The following is a 15089-nucleotide window of genomic DNA, read 5'->3' as shown; positions in this document are numbered from 1 at the left end:
TGTTCTCCAGCTCCTTCCCCAGCTTCATTCCCCTTCTCTGGACGTGCTCCTCACTGTCTGCCTTGTAGGGAGGGGCCCAAAACTGAACACAGGATTCAAGATGTGCCCTCCTGCCCTGTCCTTTGCACCTTTCTCTGCTCTCCTGCTTCCCCTTGTCCCTGCAGGGCCCTGCTGGCAGGGATTTACCCACCGCTGCTCCCTTTGGCACCCTGGTCCTCTCCCCACCCATCCTCTGCCTGCGGGCGAAGGGCTCCCTGCTCCCTTCCTGGGAATGGCTGTGACAGGAGAGTGGTAAATAAAAACTCAGGGCGTCCAGCCTGGGCTTGTCGGGGATGTGGGGCTCCCAGTTTCCCTGGTTCTCCCCCACAGAGTGATGCCTGCTCTGGATTTGGGCAGTGCTTCCAGGAAAGCTTCTGCAGAACTTGCTGGTGGGTGTGTCGGTAGCCCTAAGGGTGAAATCACACTTCGGGGAAGCTCAGGCTGTTCCCAAACTGCTTCCAAGGAAAAGGTTTTCCTTCCTTTGCTGGGACTTCATAAATAACCTGTTTCCAGCACAAGGTAAAACCTGGGAGTAGGGTGAACCCCAGCCTAGAGAGGCTGGTGGGGTGTTCTGGGAGCGGGGTGAGCCCCAGCCTGGAGGAGCTGGCGAGCTGCTCCGAGAGGAGCTGAGCCCCATCTCCCTCCATCCGCTGGCCTCCAAGCTGAGGCCGCACCACAGGGGGTTTCTCCCAGTCCCCCTGGTCCAACCGCAGCCGAAGGGCTCTGCAATCCTGCTGATGCGCGTGGGAGCAAAGCCGAAGGCCGGGGCTGTTTGCCTTGGTCTTGCACCAGGGGTGATTTCCAGCCCAGCCAAGCCAAGGAGGGCAAACTGCCTCCAGCGCGGTGCCGCCCAGCCCTGTGCTTCCCCTGCTCTTCCTCGCCTCATCCCGGCTGCCAAGCTGATGGCTACGTGGGCAGGGAATGCTATTAAATGGCTTCCTCTAACGCCTGCAGCAGCTGCGGGCAAGATCCCTGCGGACACGGCGAGAGGAACCAGACCAGCTCCTTCCCCTGCCTGGCGCTGAGCATCTTTGCTCCGGGCTGGAGCTGGGAGGGAGGCGAGAGCGGTGCCGGGGATCTGGCCTGGGCCGTGGGGGAGCTTGGCAGGAGAGCCACCCCGGCCCTGTGTCCGTGCCAGGGGAATCCCAGAGCGCTCTCCTCGCAGGCAGAAGCACATTCCTTCCCACGCGTTTCCCTGGGAGCGCTGACCCGCTCTTTGATGGCCGGTTTCTCTCGCCGACCCCTTGGCTGCCCGGCAGCACAGGGGCGGCCGCCTCTCCCAAGGGGATTTTTGGAGCAGCAGAGGGAACAGCGTCCCCTCCTCCCTGTCCCCACTGCTGGCAGCGATTCAGCCTTGAAGCATCCTGAGAAACCGCTGCGGCCTTGGGCCAGAGGGAGCAGGAGTCCTGCTGGCCTGGAGACACCCAGGGATCCCCCAGTCCCTCTGGAACCTGGTTGTGCGGCCCCACTGCCCCCAGCTCGGCTCCTGCGCCGGCGCTCGCTGGGAGAGGCTGCTCTGAGTCCCCAAAAATGCATCCGTGGTCGCCCAGCCCAGTGAGCACCCCGGGACAGCCGCCCGGGAGAGCCCAGACACCCCGGGGGAGCAGAGCGGCCCGGGGACCCCGCGGGCACCGGGCTGTGTTGGGGGAGCGCCAGGGGACACGTTGAGGTGCTGGCCCAGCACCCCGAGGGGCAGAGGGACAGGGGGCGAGGGGACCCGGGCACCACAGCGGGTAGCCAGGCACCGGGGGACAGCGGGGATGGGGAGCCGAGCACCCCAGAGAGCAGGGAGGGACCCAGGAGAGCTCTGAGCACCTGGGGGACACCCAGCTGGGCTGGCCGAGCACCTGGGGGACACCCAGCTCAGCTAGCTGAGCACCTTGGGGACACCTAGCTGGGCTGGCTGAGCACCTTGGGGACACCCAGCTGGGCTAGTCCAGCACCTTGGGGACACCTAGCTGGGCTGGCTGAGCACCTTGGGGACACCCAGCTGGGCTAGTCCAGCACCTTGGGGACACCCAGCTCGGCTAGCTGAGCACCTTGGGGACACCCAGCTGGGCTGGCTGAGCACCTTGGGGACACGCAGCTGGGCTAGCTGAGACATCCCGCTGGGCTAGCCAAGCACCTTGGGGACACCCAGCTGTGCTAGTCCAGCACCTTGGGGACACCTAGCTGGGCTGGCTGAGCACCTTGGGGACACCCAGCTGGGCGAGTCCAGTACCTTGGGGACACCCAGCTGGGCTAGCTGAGACATCCCGCTGGGCTAGCTGAGCACCTTGGGGACATCCAGCTGGGCTAGCCGAGCACCTTGGGGACACCCAGCTGGGCTAGCTGAAACACCCAGCTGGGCTAGCTGAGCACCCTGGGGACACCCAGCTGGGCTAGCCGAGCACCTTGGGGACACCCAGCTGGGCTAGCTGAGACATCCAGCAGGGCTAGCCAAGCACCTTGGGGACACCCAGTTGGGCTGGCCGAGCACCTTGGGGACATCAGCTGGATTTGCTGAGCATCCTCGGGGCGTCCCTCTGGTCTGGCTGAGCGCCCGGCCAGCGTCCCCGATCACCCCGGGGACAGGTCAGGGGTTCCCGGTGAGCCCGGCCCCCATCCCGGGCTGGGAGCCCCGGGGCCGGGCGGTCGGTGCGGGGCGGTCTCTCGGTGCCGCCCCCGCCCCCGCCCGCCCCGCCCCCCGCCCGCCCCGGCCCCGCGGCCGCCGCCCCGCCCGGAGAGCGCAGGTGGGGAGGGGGTCGGGGCCGGGGGCCGCGGCGGCGCCGGGATGAGGGAGCTGCGGGGCTGGGGGCGCGGGGATGCGGGGGTCGGGGCAGGGGGTGCGGGAGCTGCGGGGCTGGGGGCGCGGGGGTCGGAGTTGCAGGAGCTGCAGGGGCTGCGGGGTTCAGGGATGCGAGGATCGGGGATGAGGGGCTTGAGGGGCTGAGGGATGCGGGGATCGGAGCTGCGGGGGCTGCGGGGGTCGGAGCAGGGAGCTGCGGGAGCTGTGGGATTGGGGGCGCGGGGGTCGGAGTTGCAGGAGCTGCAGGGGATGCGGGGGTCGGGGATGCGGGGCTGGGGGCTTGGAGGCTCAAGGATGTAGGGGTCGGAGCTTGAGGAGCTTTAGGGGCTGCAAGGCTCGGGGCAGGGGGCTGTGGGGCTGGGGGCGCGGGGGTCGGGGGCTGCAGGAGCTCTGGGATTGGGGGGCGGCGGTCGGAGCTGCAGGAGCTGCCGAGGCTGCGAGGGTCAGGGATGCAGGGGTGAGGGATTCGGGGGTCGGAGCTGCAGGGGCTGCGGGGCTGGGGGGCTGGGGGAGCGGGGCTGCGAGGGTCGGGGCAGGGAGATGCGGGGCTGGGAGCGCGGGGGTCAGAGTTGCAGGAGCTGCAGGGGCTGCAAGGGTCAGGGATGCGAGGATCGGGGATGAGGGGCTTAAGGGGCTGAGGGATGCGGGGATCGGAGCTGCGGGGGCCGTGCGGATCGGGGCAGGGGGCTGCGGGAGCTGTGGGATTGGGGACACGGGGGTTGGAGTTGCAGGAGCTGCAGGGGATGCGGGGGTCGGGGATGCGGGGCTGGGGGCTTGGAGGCTCAAGGATGCAGGGGTCAGAGCTTGAGCAGCTTTAGGGGCTGCAAGGCTCCGGGCAGAGGGCTGTGGGGCTGGGGGCGTGGGGGTCGGGGCAGGGGGCTGGGGGAGATGTGGGATTGGGGACATGGAGGTTGGAGTTGCAGGAGCTGCAGGGGATGCAGGGGTCGGGGATGCGGGGCTGGGGGCTTGAGGGGCTGGGGAATGCAGGGGTCAGAGCTTCAGGGGCTGCGGGGGTTGGGGCAGGGGTCTGCGGGGCTCCCTCCCCACACAAGGGGACATGGCAGGCTGGTGGCTCCCAGTAGGGACGTGCGTGGCCCCTCTGCATGAGGACGAGGGATGGGGACAGCCCGGGACACACTTTGCACGGGGATGTGTCATGGGGACACGGGAGGGACCCCGATTGTACCGGCTGGTGTCATGGCCCCTTTGCTTGGGGGTGTTTGATGGGGACACGGCATGGGACACGGTGTGGGGACGTGGTGTGGCCTCTTCTGTGGGTGCCAACTGTGTGGGGACACAGCGATCCCACCGCTGCGGAACGGGGACACGCTGCAGTCCCCTTCCCGTGGGGTGACAGGGTGGGGATGTGGCACAACCCCCCTGGCTGGGGCACGGGGACACACTGCGTCCCCCTCTGCGTGGGGACCTGCTGTGAGGTGGCCTGGCCGCTTTGCTCCTTGCCCGAGCTCCCACTGAGGCCAGACAAACTCATTGCTGGGATAACGGGGCTGGGCTGGGCCTCCCCACCCTGAAAATCCCCCAGGGCGGCGCTGGGGAAACCCGGGTAGCCCTGCCCTGAGCGGGACACAGGCACCTGCAGCTCCACGGGCACCCAGAGCAGGTGCCCTGCGGGGGCTGCAGCCGGGGTCTCTCCCCCCAGATCCCCTCTTGCAGCGCAGGAGGGTCCCGCGCAACCGGAACGCGTCCTGCGGGCACCCCGCGATGGCCCTGGGACCAGCTGGAGAGGAGAAGCCGGCGGGGACAGAGAGGGCCTGATCCCCCATCCATGGCAGGGGGCAGCTGCCTGGGGCTACAGGAGAGCGGCCCAGCGCCCGGGACATGCACCCATCCCTCAGCCCCTCGCCGCACGCGTCGCCGCCCAGGAGGCTGCCGCCGAGCCCGGGCCATGTAGGTGCAGCCCAGACTCTGCCGCCGGCCGCCGTCAGCATGCAGCAGGGCTACGCCGCCGTCCTCTGTGAGTCCCGCTCGGGGTCACGGGGCAGCCTCGGGGTCACCCGGCGCGGGGGCTGATGCCGCTTGCTGTCGCTCGCCCAGGTGTCCTGGCGGTGCTGGGGCTGGAGGCTGCTGCGCCTGGAGAGTGCGAACTGACCCGCCTGCTGCAGGACAAGCTGCAGTATGAGATGCGGCTGCAGTACATGGTAACCCCGGCGCTGGGGGGGCACGGGATGGGAGCCGGGGGGGGATTTATTTTTTGCTGGAGGCAACTGGTGCCAACTGGTGTCCAGAGCCACCACTCATGCTGGTTCATCTGGGAGACCTCATTGCTCTCTACATCTACTTGAAAGGAGGTTGTGGAGAGGAGGGAGCTGGGCTCTTCTCCCAAGGGACAGGGGACAGGACAAGAGGGAATGGCCTCAAGCTCCACCAGGGGATGTTCAGGCTGGACATCAGGAAAATATTTTTCACAGAAAGGGTTATTGGGCACTGGAACAGGCTGCCCAGGGAGGTGGTTGAGACACCTTCCCTGGAGGGGTTTAAGGGACGGGTGGATGAGGTGCTGAGGGACATGGTTTAGTGATTGATGGGAATGGTTGGACTCGATGAGCCGGTGCGTCCTTTCTAACCTGGTGATTCTATGATTCCATGATCTACTGTGGTTGACCACATCAAAGGGCTTTTTCACGGGTTCCCTGGTGTCACACCGAGGGATGTTGTCTCACTTTACTCTTCTCCACCTTGCCAGAAACACTACTTCCCCATCGACTACATGGTCCAGGTCCAGTACGAAGAGGTGCTGAGGCCAGCAAACATCACCCGCCTGGTAGGATGGCAGCAGGGGACAGTCCTGGGATGGGGACAGCCCTGGGACCCGCAGGGACGGCGTGAGTCTCACCCAAGGGCACCCTCTTCCCCGCAGCGCAACGGGACGGTGTCAGAGGCAGCGCTTCGGTACCTCTGGTTCCACGTCAGCTCCCAGGCGGTGCTGAGGATCCACGAGGTGCTGCCAGAGAAGCACCCGTCCTGGAAATACACCCGGGAGCTGTGCCAGCTCTTCGACGCCTTGGGCAAGGAGTACAGCAAGTACCGGCAGGTGAGGAGGCGCGGGGGCTCCGTAACCCCCAGCCTGGCAGCACGCTCACATGCAGCCTGGCCCCCCCCCCTTGCAGGGTGCGTGCCCGCGCGATGGGTGAACGCACCGGTGTGCCAACAGCCGTGCTGCGTGTGCTCACAGGGCGGGCGAACACCCAGGGCCTGGGCGTGCAAACATACGTGATGCGTGTGCTCACACGGTGTGCGAGCACCCAGCACCTGCGCATGCAGACGTGCCCCATGGCACAGGGGCAGGTGTCGGGGGGCAGCCCTGGGCAGGGGCACTGGGGAGGGCCAGGCACAGGTTGGCACCCGGGATGGGGGGGCCGTGGGGGGTGCCCAACATCTGGCATTGGTGGTTCAGTGGTAGAATTCTCGCCTGCCACGCGGGAGGCCCGGGCTCGATTCCCGGCCAATGCAGCAGCTGCAGTTTTTGCAACCCAAGGGACCTCAGGGGCTCTCCCGGTGGGCACCCCGGGGGGCAAAAGCTGCAGCTGCTGCGTTGGAGGGAATCGAGCCCAGTCGGGATGGTTTGGTGACGGGGAGCGTCTCTGCGGGTGGCACTGGGGGTCGTGGCTTAGTGGCACTGGCGGTCCCATCTCTGCTGGTGGCACTGGGGTCCCATCTCTGCTGGTGGCACTGGGGGTCAGGCCATTGGGGGTCCTGGCTCGATGGCAATGAGTGTCTCTTGCTCGGTGGCAGCGGGGACACTGGTTCGGGAGCAGCTGGGGTGCTGGCTGCTGCCAGGGGTGCATCCCACATCTGGCACGGGTGGCTCAGCGAGATGCTCTTGCTCCCTCCCCAAGTGCCCGGGGCTGGTTGCGGCCAGAGCAGCCTCATGTCCTGCAGCCCCAGCTCCTTCACCTCGTTCTGAGCCTGGAGAGGAGAAGGCTCCTGGGAGACCTCAGAGCAGCTTCCAGTGTGGAAAGGGCTCCAGGAAAGCTGGGGAGGGACTTGTTACAATGGTGTGGAGCGACAGGACGAGGGGGAATGGCTTTAAATTTGAGGGGGGAAGGTTTAGGTTAGACACTAGGGAGAAGTTTGTCGTGATGAGGGTGGGGAGGCCCTGGCCCAGGTGTCCCAGAGCAGCGGTGGCTGCCCCATCCCTGGAGGTGTTCAAGGCCAGTCTGGATGGGGCTTGGAGCCCCTGATCCAGTGGGAGGTGTCCCTGCCCATGGCAGGGGTGGAACTGGATGGACTTTGAGGTCTCTTCCCACCCAAACCATTCTATGGTTCTGTGACTTGGGCTGCACGTGCCCCTGATCTGGTTGGGGCTGGGAGGTGCTGCTGAGCCCGGAGGCAGCTGGGTTTGGGTGCTGCGTGGAGTGACCTGTCCCTGGTGTCTCTCCAGGTGAACCCAAAGTGTGTGTGGGTCTTCCTGTGCCCTGGGGCAGGTGTTGCAGCCCCTGCAAGGAGGGAGGGAGCGTGGCTGAGCTGTGTGGTCAGAGCTTCAGGTCTGAAGCGTACTGAGAGCAGAGGGTTGTTGGAGGAGCTGCGTGAGGCGGCAGGTGAGGAGGTGGGAGGGCTGGAGGCGGCGTGCGAGCTGTGTCGGGGCTGTGTGTGAGGGGGTCCCAGCGGGCAGGATCGGTCCCTGCTGCTCCCCCCGGGGGTTTGGGGCCGTGGGGCAGGGTCCGGGGGTACCGCACATCTGGCATTGGTGGTTCAGTGGTAGAATTCTCGCCTGCCACGCGGGAGGCCCGGGTTCGATTCCCGGCCAATGCAGCAGCTGCACTTTTTGCAATTCAGGGGCTCTCCCGGTGGGCACCCCCGGGGGGCAAAAGCTGCAGCTGCTGCATTGGAGGGAATCGAGCCCAGTCGGGATGGTTTGGTGATGGGGAGCGTCTCTGCTGGTGGCACTGGGGGTCCCATGTCTGCTGGTGGCACTGGGGGTCAGGCCATTGGGGGTCCTGGCTCGGTGGCAATGAGTGTCTCTTGCTCGGTGGCAGCGGGGACACTGGTTCGGGAGCAGCTGGGGTGCTGGCTGCTGCCAGGGGTGCATCCCACATCTGGCACGGGTGGCTCAGCGAGATGCTCTTGCTCCCTCCCCAAGTGCCCAGGGCTGGTTGCGGCCAGAGCAGCCTCATGTCCTGCAGCCCCAGCTCCTCCACCTGGCTCTGAGCCTGGAGAGGAGAAGGCTCCCGGGAGACCTTAGAGCAGCTTCCAGTGTGGAAAGGGCTCCAGGAAAGCTGGGGAGGGACGTGTTATGATGGTGTGGAGCAACAGGAATGGGGGGGAATGGCTTTAAATGCTCCTCATCACCAAACCATCTTGACTGGGTTCGATTCCCTGCGATGCACCAACTGCAGGACCGGGGGGATGCCGCACATCTGGCATTGGTGGTTCAGTGGTAGAATTCTCGCCTGCCACGCGGGAGGCCCGGGTTCGATTCCCGGCCAATGCAGCAGCTGCAGTTTTTGTACCCCGAGAGACCTTGGATGCCACCTTAGCCCCAGCCCTGTCACCCTGCAGGGCCGCCCAGGCGCTGCGGGGACTGTGCCTGCTGTGGTGGCCTTGGGGACAGGGAGAGGAGCTGCTCTGGGGACAGGGAGACGATCTGCACCCTCCCCGTGGGCACCCCCGGAGGGGCAAAAACTGCGGCTGCTGCGTTGGAGGGAATGGACCCCAGTCGAGAAGGTTTGTGATGGGGAGCATCTCTGCGGGTGGCACTGGGGGTCCTGGATGGAGCCCAAGCCATAGAACCATGGAATGGTTTGGGTGGGAAGAGACCTCAAAGTCCATCCAGTCCCACCCCTGCCATGGACAGGGACACCTCCCACTGGATCAGGGGCTCCAAGCCCCACCCAAACTGGCCTTGAACACCTCCAGGGATGGGGCAGCCACCACTGCTCTGGGACACCTGGGCCAGGGCCTCCCCACCCTCATCACGACAAACTTCTCCCTAGTGTCTAACCTAAACCTTCCCCCCTCAAATTTAAAGCCATTCCCCCTCGTCCTGTCGCTCCACACCATTGTAACAAGTCCCTCCCCAGCTTTCCTGGAGCCCTTTCCACACTGGAAGCTGCTCTGAGGTCTCCCGGGAGCCTTCTCCTCTCCAGGCTCAGAGCCAGGTGGAGGAGCTGGGGCTGCAGGACATGAGGCTGCTCTGGCCGCAACCAGCCCCGGGCACTTGGGGAGGGAGCAAGAGCATCTCGCTGAGCCACCCGTGCCAGATGTGGGATGCACCCCTGGCAGCAGCCAGCACCCCAGCTGCTCCCGAACCAGTGTCCCTGCTGCCACCGAGCAAGAGACACTCATTGCCACCGAGCCAGGACCCCCAGTGCCACCAGCACAGATGAGACCCCCAGTGCCACCAGCAGAGATGGGACCCCAGTGCCACCCGCAGAGACGCTCCCCATCACAAACCTTCTCGACTGGGGTCCATTCCCTCCAATGCAGCAGCCGCAGTTTTTGCCCCTCCGGGGGTGCCCACGGGGAGGGTGCAGATCGTCTCCCTGTCCCCAGAGCAGCTCCTCTCCCTGTCCCCAAGGCCACCACAGCAGGCACAGTCCCCGCAGAGCCTGGGCAGCCCCGCAGGGTGACAGGGCTGGGGCCAAGGTGGCCCCCGAGGTCCCTTGGGTTGCAAAAACTGCGGCTGCTGCATTGGCCGGGAATCGAACCCGGGCCTCCCGCGTGGCAGGCGAGAATTCTACCACTGAACCACCAATGCCAGATGTGCGGCACCCCCGGACCCTGCAGCTGCTGCATCAGAGGGAATCGCACCCAATCGAGATGGTTTGGTGATGAGGAGCATCTCTGGTGGTGGCACTGGGTCCCATTTCTGCTGGTGGCACTGAGGACCCATCTGTGCTGGTGGCACTGGGGGTCTCATCTGTGCTGGTGGCACTGGGGGTCCTGGCTCGGTGGCAATGAGTGTCTCTTGCTCGGTGGCAGCAGGGACACTGGTTCGGGAGCAGCTGGGGTGCTGGCTGCTGCCAGGGGTGCATCCCACATCTGGCACGGGTGGCTCAGCGAGATGCTCTTGCTCCCTCCCCAAGTGCCCGGGGCTGGTTGCGGCCAGAGCAGCCTCATGTCCTGCAGCCCCAGCTCCTCCACCTGGCTCTGAGCCTGGAGAGGAGAAGGCTCCCGGGAGACCTTAGAGCAGCTTCCAGTGTGGAAAGGGCTCCAGGAAAGCTGGGGAGGGACTTGTTACAATGGTGTGGAGCAACAGGACGAGGGGGAATGGCTTTAAATTTGAGGGGGGAAGGTTCAGATTAGATATTAGGAAGAAGTTTGTTGTGATGAGGGTGGGGAGGCCCTGGCCCAGGTGTCCCAGAGCAGTGGTGGCTGCCCCATCCCTGGAGGGGTTCAAGGAGGGAGGGAGCTTGGCTGAGCTGTGTGGTCAGAGCTTCAGGTCTGAAGCGTACTGAGAGCAGAGGGTTGTTGGAGGAGCTGTGTGAGGCGGCAGGTGAGGAGGTGGGAGGGCTGGAGGCGGCGTGCGAGCTGTGTCGGGGCTGTGTGTGAGGGGGTCCCAGCGGGCAGGATCGGTCCCTGCTGCTCCCCCCGGGGGTTTGGGGCCGTGGGGCAGGGTCGGGGGGTACCACACATCTGGCATTGGTGGTTCAGTGGTAGAATTCTCGCCTGCCACGCGGGAGGCCCGGGTTCGATTCCCGGCCAATGCAGCGGCTGCAGTTTTTGCAACCCAAGGGACCCCTCTGGGGGCTGCCAGTGCCCGTGTTGTTGGCCTGGAGCATCTCAGGGTTACTCAGGGTGTCTGTGGTTCCGTGGCTCTGTGGCACTGAGCCTGGCTGGAGCTGTGTGCTGGACGAGGGTGACTAGTCACTGCCGGGTCACCAGGATGAACCTGAAGTGTATCCAAGTTGTCTTGTGCCATGGGGCAGGTTCTACAGCCCCTCCAAGGAGGTTGAGTTTTGCTTTGTTGTCTCATCAGTGTTAACTCTGAAGGGTAATGACAACCCTCCCTTGCTGGAGGTGAAGTCTGAGCACCGGAAGATGTTCTCCCATGGCCGGACCCCAATAATCAGAGCTGTCCACTGGGTTCCCCCAATCTCTAGAGGGTTCAGAGCTGTGGCTTTTGCATCCCAGTATCCCTGGGAGGAGACTTAGGTGACACTCCGCCGACTTGTTCTTGCAGACAGATGTGGAGACGGTGGTGGCTGACCTGGTGAAGCTGGTCTACAGCGCGGATGCCAAGAGCCGGAGGAAGGCCGTGCGCCCCAAGGCGCTGCTGGACAACTGCCTCAAGGTCATGCGGATGCTCTACGGGGCACCCTGTGAGTGGGGACCAGGGTGGGGGTGGCCCTTGGGGAACAGAGGTCCTGTCCCACACGGTGATGCCCGACCTCTCTCCCCAGGTCGGTGGGAGTTCACCTAACGCCGCAGAAGAACCCTCGCTCGACGCCTCCTCCTTGCCCTGGAGCCTGGGACGCTGCCTCTGCTCTGGCCCCGCTCAGCAGAGCCCCTCGGGGGCACCAAGGAAGGTGCAAAGTGGGGTTGGAGAAATGCCACCCCATCCGAGAACAAACGCCTGCCCTGCTGGGGCTGTGGGACTGCGCTCGACCATGGGTCGGCCCACCTGGAATGCCAGGCACCTTCTGCAGGGGGCTCGGACGCGGCCCCCGCGGGCAGGAGGCTGCAGGGGCACTCGCTGCCTTGCCCACAGCGAGGGCATCACCCGGTCCTTCTCATCTGTATTTTCTCCTCAGCTTTCATTAAACACCAGTTAACTCTAGCGTTGCAGCTCAGCTTCCAACCAGGTTCCGGGAGCCTCCCACCTTACCTGAAATAAAGGACCAGCAGAAAGAACCCCAGCTGCTTCCGCTGCCTCATTTGGGGTGTCAGTCCCACCCCCCCCCAGCTTCATCGGGGAGATATTTGCCCCCATATAGGGACCCCCAGAACCGCCTCCGTCAGCCCTGGCTGCTTCCCCAGCAAGAAAACATCTGGATTTATTTGTTGTGCTTGGCGGTGCTGTGTGGGCAGCATTTTGGAGGAGCTGGGGGCTGGCTGCCTGCCTCCCCTCTTTGTTAATTAACTGTTAGAGCCTTTAATTGGTGCATTCCTGGTTGCAGGCTGTTTGGATTTACAAGCCTATGAGAGTGCACAGGTGAGATGGGCACGGCAGCCTGAGCAGATGCACTGTCTTCTTCCTCCTTCTCCTTCTCCTTCTCCTTCTCCTTCTCCTTCTCCTTCTCCTTCTCCTTCTCCTTCTTTCTCCTTCTTTCTCCTTCTTTCTCCTTCTTTTTCCTTCTTTCTCCTTCTCCTTCTCCTTCTCCTTCTCCTTCTCCTTCTCCTTCTCCTTCTCCTTCTCCTTCTCCTTCTCCTTCTTCTTCTCCTCCTCCTCCTCTCCTTCTCCTCCTCCTCGTCGTCTCCTTCTCCTCCTCCTCCATCTTCTCCTTCTTCGCCTTCTCCTCCTTTTCCTCCTCTATCTTCTCCTTCGCTCCTCCTCCTCCTCTCCTTCTCCTCCTCTCCTTCTCCTTCTCTCCTTCTCCTTCTCTCCTTCTCCTCCTCTCCTTCTCTCCTTCTCCCCTTCTCCTCTTCTCCTTCCCTCCTTCTCCTCCTCTCCTTCCCTCCTTCTCCTCCTCTCCTTTTCCTTCTCTCCTTCTCCCCTTCTCCTCTTCTCCTTCCCTCCTTCTCCTCCTCTCCTTCCCTCCTTCTCCTCCTCTCCTTTTCCTCCTCCTCCTCCTTCTTTTCCTCCAACCCCCTTTGTGCCTAGTGATGGTTCATATTTACACAAAGCCCACCCAGAGCTCCCGTAAAGCCCACCAACTATGATCTGCCAGTTGATCAAGGGCTTTAATTCAAGGAACCCCTCACCCACCCCTGCTGGCTTTAACGAACACCCTACAGGTGGTCCCGGGACTCAACTCCCACCTCCCGCTCCCTCCTATCAAGCGTGGGAACGATCCCTTGTGTTCCTCCACCGTGGGAAAACTGAAGCTGCCCCAGTGAAATGACCTTGGCCAGGCTTCCCAGAGTATCCCCGCAGCAAACGATTGGGCTCGAGTCTTGCCAAAGCTCTGCATTTCCACCCCAAGCACCCACTTGAGATGCAACTTTTTTTTCCCAGTTCCTTTTTTGAGGGATGGCTTCAAAAAAATGTCATCTGGAAGCAGCCATGGAAATGTGCTCATGTGATGGGGAATCAGAGCCTGTTTGCGATATCTCGTGATGTACCAAGGGGTGGGATGGATGCAGGGAGAGTCAGCCCAGGGTGAGGTGCTGAGGTCCCAAAAGACTTCCCTAGGGACAGGCTGGAACTTGAGAGATGCTCCTGCTGCGAAACCCCCTGCTGCTGGAAAAGGGAGAACCTTTGCTGGCCTCGAATCAGCAGGAAAATAACCCCGTCAACATCCTTGGGATGGGCATGGAAAGGGAAACTGCTCCTGGGGTGCTGGGTTCAGCAGGGAGAGATCTGGGAGGAGGTAAGGATGCCCCATGCCTGTGGTTTTGGGGCTGTCCAGGACACACCAGGACCCTAGAACCCTTCTAGGTCCTAAAGGGATCCCAGGGCATCATGGGGGTTGTAGAGTGGTCCTAGAAGACCCTAAAAGGGTCCCGGGGGTATCTAGAATGGCCCTGGGGGTCGTAGAAAGCCTTAACGGGGTGCCAGGGCGCTCTAGAGGGTTGCCGGGTGAACTAGAGTAGACCTAGAAGACACTAAAGGGTGATCAAGGGGGGCTCTTGAGGGTTCCTGGGTGTCCTAGAGTGGTCCTAGAAGACCCTAAAGGGGTCCCGAGGGTCTCTAGATAGGTCCTTGGGGTCCGAAAAGGGTCGTAGAAAGCATTAAGGGGGTCCCAGGGGGCTCTATAGGGTTTCTGGGGGTCCTAGAGTAGTTCCAAAAGGCCCTAGTGCGGTCCCAGGTGTCTCTAGAGGGTTCCTGGGTGTCCTAGAGTTGTCCTAGAAGGCCCTAAAGGGGTCCTGGGGGCTCTAGAGTTCCTGGGGCTCCTAGAAGGGTTCTAGAAGACCCTAAATGGGTCGGAGGGTGTCTCTAGATGGGTCCCGGGGATCCTAGAAGGGTCGTAGAAAGCCTCAAAGGGGTCCAAGGGGGCTCTAGAGCATTTCTGGTAGTAGCAGAATGGTCCAAGAAGGCCCTAAAGGGGTCCCGGGGGTCCTAGAGGCATCCTGTGGGGCTCTAGAGGGGTCCTGAGGGTCCTAGAGGGGTTCTGTGGATCTCTAAAAGGGTCTTGCAGGTCCAAGAGGGGAATGGGAGGGACTGGGAGGGGGACTGGAAGAGGGACTGGGAGAGGGACAGGGAGGGACTGTGAGGGACAGGGAAGGGGACTGGAAGGGACTGGGAGAGACAGGGAAGGGGACTGGGAGGGACTGGGAGGGGGAATGGAAGGGAATGGGAGGGAGAATGGGAGGGAATGGGAGGTGTAATGCGAGGGAATGGGAGGGACTGGGAGGGGGAATGGGAGGGACTGGGAGGGACTGGGAGGGGGCATGGAGGCAGCGCCTTAAGGGGGTCCTAGGGGGCTCTAGAGGGTTCCAAGAGGTCCTAGAAAGGTCAGAGAAAGCCCTAGTGGGGTCCCAGGGGGCTCTAGAATGGTCCTAGGCATCCTAGAGAGGCCATAGAAGGATCTGAAGGGGTCCCGGGTGGCTCTAGAGGGGTCCTGGGGGTCTCTAGATGGGTCCTGGTGGTCCTAGAGTGGTCCTAGACGGTCTTAAAGGGGTTCTGGGGGGCTCTAGATAGGTCCTTCATTTCCTAGAAGGGTTCTAGAAGGCCTTAGAGGGGTCCCAGGGGCCTCTATAGGGTTTTAGGGGTCTTAGAGGGGTTCTAGAAGGCCCTAACTGGGTCCCAGGGTTCCCTAGAGGGGTCCTGGGGCTCTCTAGATTGATCCTGGGTGTCCTAGAAGGGCCCTAGAAGGCCCTAAAGGGGTTCTGAGTGTCCTAGGGGTCTCGAAAGGGGTCCTGCATGTCCAAACGGGGTCTTAGAAGTCTCTAAAAGGGGCCCAGGGGACTCTAGAGGGGCTGTGGGGGTCGTAGCATAGTCCTAGAAGGCCCTGAAGTGGTCCCAGGGGGCTCTAGGGGTGTCCAGAGGGTCACAAAGGGTTCCCGGTGTTCTCAAAAAGCGGTCCTGCAAGTCCAGCTGGGGTCCTAGAAGGCACTAAAAGGGTCCCAGGGGGCACTAGAGGGCTCCTGGGGTCTCTAGATGAGTCCTGGGGTTCCTAGAAGAGTCCTAGAAGGCCGTAAAGTGGTCCCAGGGGGCTCCAGATGGGTCCTGGTGTCCTAGAAGGGTTCTAGGAGGCCC

At 63.2% G+C, this 15089-nt stretch overlaps 1 protein-coding gene and 5 non-coding genes across 7 annotated transcripts; 5 read left to right on the top strand and 1 right to left on the bottom strand.

The window, feature by feature from the left end:
* Positions 1-2754: 2754 nt before the first annotated feature.
* IL34 (interleukin 34) lies at positions 2755-11665 on the top strand. Of its 2 annotated transcripts, XM_069868262.1 has the most exons (7): positions 2755-2771; positions 4488-4802; positions 4883-4986; positions 5532-5609; positions 5706-5879; positions 10971-11081; positions 11191-11665. In XM_069868262.1, the coding sequence occupies exons 2-7, from the start codon at positions 4667-4669 to the stop codon at positions 11560-11562; spliced, it is 975 nt and encodes a 324-aa protein (XP_069724363.1). In that variant the 5' UTR covers positions 2755-2771; positions 4488-4666; the 3' UTR covers positions 11563-11665. The 2 variants fall into 2 exon arrangements, with proteins under 2 accessions (XP_069724363.1, XP_069724364.1); XM_069868263.1 differs by lacking the exon at positions 2755-2771 and having other exon boundaries at positions 4196-4802; positions 10971-11109; positions 11191-11331.
* Positions 6228-6298, top strand: TRNAG-GCC (transfer RNA glycine (anticodon GCC)). Its single transcript has one exon. It is a non-coding gene; the product is annotated as a tRNA-Gly (tRNA).
* On the top strand, positions 7530-7600 carry TRNAG-GCC (transfer RNA glycine (anticodon GCC)). Its single transcript has one exon. It is a non-coding gene; the product is annotated as a tRNA-Gly (tRNA).
* TRNAG-GCC (transfer RNA glycine (anticodon GCC)) lies at positions 8209-8279 on the top strand. Its single transcript has one exon. It is a non-coding gene; the product is annotated as a tRNA-Gly (tRNA).
* On the bottom strand, positions 9475-9545 carry TRNAG-GCC (transfer RNA glycine (anticodon GCC)). Its single transcript has one exon. It is a non-coding gene; the product is annotated as a tRNA-Gly (tRNA).
* Positions 10427-10497, top strand: TRNAG-GCC (transfer RNA glycine (anticodon GCC)). Its single transcript has one exon. It is a non-coding gene; the product is annotated as a tRNA-Gly (tRNA).
* Positions 11666-15089: the final 3424 nt, after the last annotated feature.

The sequence above is a fragment of the Phaenicophaeus curvirostris genome, chromosome 14 (genome assembly GCF_032191515.1).
Source record: "Phaenicophaeus curvirostris isolate KB17595 chromosome 14, BPBGC_Pcur_1.0, whole genome shotgun sequence".
NCBI classification, from domain to species: domain Eukaryota; kingdom Metazoa; phylum Chordata; class Aves; order Cuculiformes; family Cuculidae; genus Phaenicophaeus; species Phaenicophaeus curvirostris.
This window is presented reverse-complemented; position numbering and strand designations above follow the sequence as displayed.